Source organism: Dipteris shenzhenensis, chromosome 4 (genome assembly GCF_047967505.1).
Source record: "Dipteris shenzhenensis isolate YYH24624 ecotype China chromosome 4, Dip_SZ_1.0, whole genome shotgun sequence".
Lineage (NCBI taxonomy): Eukaryota > Viridiplantae > Streptophyta > Polypodiopsida > Gleicheniales > Dipteridaceae > Dipteris > Dipteris shenzhenensis.
Genome location: NC_141599.1, coordinates 49254161 through 49260160, shown reverse-complemented (window position 1 = coordinate 49260160; position 6000 = coordinate 49254161). Strand labels below are relative to the sequence as shown.

General features: G+C 41.3%; 1 protein-coding gene across 1 annotated transcript in view; it reads left to right on the top strand.

Annotated features, from left to right (window-relative positions):
• Positions 1 to 3522: 3522 nt before the first annotated feature.
• LOC147902982 (uncharacterized) overlaps positions 3523 to 6000 on the top strand; it is a 437346-nt gene continuing 434868 nt past the window's right edge. The window contains exon 1 of the mRNA XM_087373981.1: positions 3523 to 3597. Coding sequence (XP_087230107.1) covers positions 3523 to 3597 — 75 coding nt within the window. The remainder of the gene's footprint in view (positions 3598 to 6000) is intronic.

The following is a 6000-nucleotide window of genomic DNA, read 5'->3' as shown; positions in this document are numbered from 1 at the left end:
ATGTACATGCACTAAAACCCTAATTAGCGATTTGATGCATTTAAACTTTTTATTCAAAATTTTAGCTCTTTTTTATATGGAGGACCTATCATGATGTAATAACATGCACGGTGAAGTTTTTATATAAGACCAATGCCTCCACCTAATCTAATTTGGTACATCTATAGGACATTTTTTGCAAAAAGTGAGGATTTAGTTGAAAATGTAGAATGTATAAAAACCCTTTTAGGGTTAGGGTTAGGGCATCTAACACTTTCCTTTATAGCACTCTCTGTGTTATTGCTATGCAACAATATCGAACACGTGATGTTGAGATGGTTTCTCAACACCTTCCCTCAAGATCAACATCATGAAGTAGGCCTTCCCTCAAGATGATGATTTCGGGGAATCGAAGAAGGACTAAGCATTACATTCCATCACACCCCATGTCCTTTCTCTACCTCAAACCAAGAGTTTGTCGATGCTTCTCGAAAAAGCTATTTGCCAAGTGGTTTGGTAAAGATGTCTCCAACATTTTCTTTGCTATCACAATGTTATAGTGTGATAATGGATGAAGGGTCATGAAGTTTATGCCTTGCTCAAAATAGAATGGAAAGAAATAAAATCATGTCTACATGTATTAAAAGCATAATTATGGTTTTTATGTATTCAAACTTTTTATTAACATTTTTAGTTCTTTTTTATCCCTAGGGTTCATCATTTTTGGATCTTTTTATTAGCATTTAAAGTTCTTTTTTATGCCTAGGGTTCATCATGATGTAATAACATGCATGATGATGTTTCATGTAAAACAAATGCCCCCAAAACCGTCATCTATTTCAATGCATCTGAAGGCCACTTTTTGTAGCTCTATATGCACCATAATGTATAAGAGGTCTAGAGGCTTTTTTTGCAAAAATTTGAAGGAGGTGTATATATGGAAACATTTGCATCCCATTGGTTTTTTTTTTTAATAAAATATAACAAGAACCAATTTTTATAGTAAACCCTACTGCATGTTATCAAACTAAGAAATACTTGGTCTAATGGTGTAGCATATACCATTTTTGCTTCATCCCTAATGACATCAATTGGTGCATCTAGGATGACAAACTTCACTAGTGGATCTTGGCTACTTTGCATTGAAGTGCTAGCTTTCTTTGATCTTGGAGTGAAGAGGGAGGATTGTGATGCTTGGAAGCCATCTTCAATCATCCATTACTCTAGAGATTCACCTTCAATTGCTTGTCAACCAGGCAAGATTCCATCCATGTCAATGAGGCTAGATTCATCAAAACATGCAATCTCATGTACATTTCGATCAACGTCTTAAACTCCAAAGTCAATGAGATCCATCAAACTCATCTAACAAAGGGCCTCATCCTCTCATAGGTTGATAGCCTTCAAAAACTTTGTATAAGGTGAGATATTGCTCATCATCTATTTGTTGTGGGATTAAGCAATGCCAAGTGTGGCATCTGTGCTACCATATTGGTATCATATGTGGAAGGAGGCTGAGCATGGGTTGGGTATGTTGATATGATGACTTGACTCTCAATCCTCTATGCTAAACATCTCAACCACTTGTTATGTTGGCTTGATGTCTATACTAATGCTGGCAATTGAAGCAGCTATAGAAGAAGATGATCCCTTAGGCTCCTCATCAAGATCATTCTAAAATTGTGACGATACTATATGGGTTACATCTCTCTTTATCGATTGAATAGGGACAATGGTGTGAGTACAAACTCTATCTTGAGAGATTGAGGCTCTACCAATAAGCTTCTTGAAGTTTTGGCTAGGATTCATAGGGTATAATCAACAAGGATGCACTATTAAGGGAGTTTGACATATGGATGGTTTGGGTAGTCACGAACCTATCAAAAAATTGGAGGGGAGGATGACCAATACGAAGAATGATCTATATGTTTATTGACTTGCAGAACATTGGGTAGATTTGGTCCTTTTATTGACTTGCAAAAGATTGGGTAGATTTGGTCACTCAAAGTCATAGATTTAGTTGATGACTTCCAATCTTCAAAAGCTACTCTAAAGGAATCCATCATTACAAAGCCAAATGGTATAAACAACGGTCACAAATTAGTAGATATTAAGCAGGTAAGGATAGCTATAGGAAGGCTATGCGTGAAAAGTGAATGTGAAAATACCTAAGTGAGGTGCTTATAAAGGGGCAAGCCCTTTAATTCCTAGAAACATTATGTGACTTTTTATTGAAACTTTACATTATAATTCTAGAATAAATTGTTCATGCAAATCTCATCTACATAGTCCCAATCTTCCATTAATCCCCTCCACTATATGAGTTTCCTCTACATACTCCAATTCTTCAACTCTTTAGTTATTTTATGCATGCCTTGTTTTACAAAATGACTCCAATTGCCAAAGTTGATTTGGCAATAATCTAAATTTGGTTAGCTACTCAACATATTCAAACAAGGTTTCACCATAAGCTTATTTCTAAACCATTTATTCAACATTATATTAAGTCTTTTGTATTAGATGTTCTCATTGTCCACCCTTTATAAAAAAACTCACCTAACTATGCGTCATCTATGGCCTTGCACCTGTAGTTATTCTAGTACTTCCTAGTAGCTTGTAATTGGCAAAATATTTCACAAAGCATGGGAATGGTAGGAACATGATCAGAGGCGCATTTTGACCACCAATTCTTGGTTTCATGGTAGATCACACATCATTAAACATGCCTCACTCATCTTTGAAAAAGGAAGTGGTAATTCCAGACTCTTAGAGGTAGGCAAGAAACCTCTTGTAAATGTTCCATATGCTCCGTCATTATCAAGAAAATGAACGTTGAGTCATAAACTAAAGTCCCACGTTTCTTCAGCTCTTAGCCTCACATGGAGTTCCTATAACAACCCACCTTTAGGCATGTTGTACTCTATAAAGTTTGAAGCTGGGACTCTCCTCTGAGCGTGACTCGGATTCCAAGGCGGGCGGACTTAGACTGGGTGTGAAAAGCCCCTTAAAATTTATTTGGTTAACTTTTTGCTCAACGGTTTTGTTGAATGTCACGTCAACAAGACAACTTCAGTTGAACATTACAAAATCATCAACGGTCGTCTGGCAATGGCAAAGGAATTGCGTCCCAATCGAGTGCATTGCGTGAATTGTGAGAACAGATACAACAGCAGCAGGAGAGGACGAGGTGGATTGATCGAGCAGATTGCGTGAGTTACGGGAGCTAAGATTGCACGGGGAAACAATGCCCTGGGGCGGCAGCTGCAAGCAGAACACCCATGCCAATGTGCCATCCTTTGGGCGGCGCACCTTGGGACTCTGACGGACGTTGTCGTAGGGATGAAATTGAAGGAGCGGCAACGAGAGAGCGAGGGAGCGCAAAGCGGGGGCAGAGCGTTTGGTGATTTCAGGAAACCAATTATCTCGCGCATGTTTGAGCTGTCAGCATCCACACCTTGTGAAGCTATAGTGGTCACTTAGAATTTTCCCCTGTGCTACACGTGGTCGAAACAACTTGCAGCGTGTCTGGCTTGAGTTTGAAAGATGGGATCATCAAGTACTGGAGCGAAACAGCTTCCACAGTCTTCAGTCAAGTTTTTGAGATGCCTCGGGTTTGAGGTATTGCTCCCACAACATATCAAAAGAGGACTTTTGTTCAGATATGCCGCCATTTAACGTCTATATGAAAATGGACGAACTCGTGTGTAACATTAGAGCACACTGAAAGATTTAATTGATAAACGTATACTCAATATCGTGCTTTTGTCAAACGGATGTCAGAGCTTCAATAGTGACGCACCAGTAGTCGAGCTATTGTAAGAATCTATAGTCAGATAATATATCTCATGTGTGCGAGCCTTAGCAATTGGTGGTCACAAGCATCGAAGGACCAAGTATCAAACCAAACCTAAAAAATGTCCTTTCCAGCAAGCTCCCGCAAGACTGAAAAGACTTGAAGGTTGGAACACTCATTTGAGCCTACAGCTGTTTAATTGACCTCATCGAGCTGCCAAAAGCACGGTGATGTCAATACATATTCATGACTTATGCAAAACACAACCTGGACTTGTATTCTCGTTGGCAATAAGCAAGGGCATTTGTGGCTATCAATGGTCTGGCAGCAGTGCAGCATATCAGACAAAGTGCCTTGAGGAAGGAGACATATTTTCAGGGTCTTGTAAATGGGCCATTACTTAAATTTCAAGAAAAATAATCTTGCAAAGATACCTGTCAATATTTTTCAGATGAACCATAATTTTGCCAGCAGCAGGGAGGCCAGGGATGAGCAGCAGGAAGAAGGGCAGCAAAGAGAGGTATTAGAGGAGGATCTTTCCAGCCCACTGAAGCTCGATTGAAGCATGAGGGTTGATAAAGATCACAGGTGGTGAAGGCAGCCGCCTGTGGGAAAACAGTGCACAACTAGACAGCACACTGGCTGCTAGATGGTCGTGGTGGTTTGAGCAACAGGGTTTGCCTATTTTGTCCTATCTATATTACTTGTTTTGGTTATTCTGTTTCATGGGCATGGTCTAGATTTGTATCTATGAGCTATCTCAGTAATACTTGTGAGCACAATGTGGATGCACCCGAAACCTAAGGCACAGGACGCATGCAAAAACCCCTACTGAAGGTCATATAGGGGTGAGACTCCTCCAGATCTGGCCGACCAGGGACTAGCTGACCAGTCTGTGGACATTCTGCACTGACGAGGCAGACCTTGCCACCACTGAGCCAGCAGACTATCGACTCAGTCAATTCCCTGTCCCGTCAGCCAACCTTTTCCTCGGCCTGTAAATAGCCTGTGAACATTCACAAAGCTGCTGCATATGCTGCAGCCACTGTCTGACCTTTTGCCCTCTTCAAGAGCCTTTGCAACAGCCTAGGGTGCTGCACACATGGCAGCCTGCATGTGAAACTCCTCATTAGGGGGTTCATAAGTGAGGGGTGACCCCTGAATCCCAAATCCCAACAACCCCCTCTCACCGAATCATCGTGGGCCAACATCCACACGTCGATCCATCAGCTAGCATAAGCTCTCAAGAATAAATTGGAGACGTGCTCATCTTCGGCTCTCGAACCCGAAGCTCATGTTCCTCCAGGTCCACTCCACCATGGCAATCTGTCATGGAACACAGGTACAATCTACATAGCACCCAGCGTCCATGATGCTACCTTCCTTGATCACGAACACACCAACGTTCTCGTCCTAGAACGAATATCGGTTCATCCAGCTATGCCCCTCAGAATCCAAGGGCAGCCTTGTTCCCGCCAAGCACCGAACCTCTTCAGTTTCAACCCGTCTTAACTCTGGCACCTTCCCGTAATCAAGTAATCCACGATTGCTTGCTTTGAAATAACCGAGGTACTTCTTGGAGGCACCCACAACATCCATGTGTGTAACTCTATACTAGTGTCCTTGTACTCCTCTGACCTTGATCCTAGAAGTACCGCTAGCGTCACTTTCTCCATGCAAGTGCTGTCAGCCTTGTTCTTAGCAGCACATGTTACATCCCTGGTCACTTTCTTCATGCAAGTGGCAAGAGTCATCTCACTTCGACTGTCGATAGTGAGGTAATTTTAAACTCTCGGTCCATGTTTGATCTCAAAACTATACTTAGTGAAGCACTCTCTTTTTTTGCAAGTTGACTTGGAGGTGGTCACATGCGGTCGACTGAGATGATACTTATTGGGTCTAACTACTTCGTCAGATTGATTTATTTTGATGGGTTGTAAGGTGCGTCTTTGGAATCAATTTGGCATTATGAACCTAATAGTATCCAAACAAGTCCTTTGGCTTAAGTGTAATGGCTCTAAAGACTTCGACAATAACTTATATTATAAGCCCGCTAGTGTCCTAGTATTGCAATATCATTTTCTCAAATAACCAAAGAGTATGGCATGGAGAAAATCCAATCCTCTTGAGAAAGTGAAAGCTCTTGTTTTCAAAGGCAATTGGCCTCCCCTCTTGTGATAGAACCGCTCCTACCACTGCAATGGCACTTGCATCAGTCTCTCAGAAAA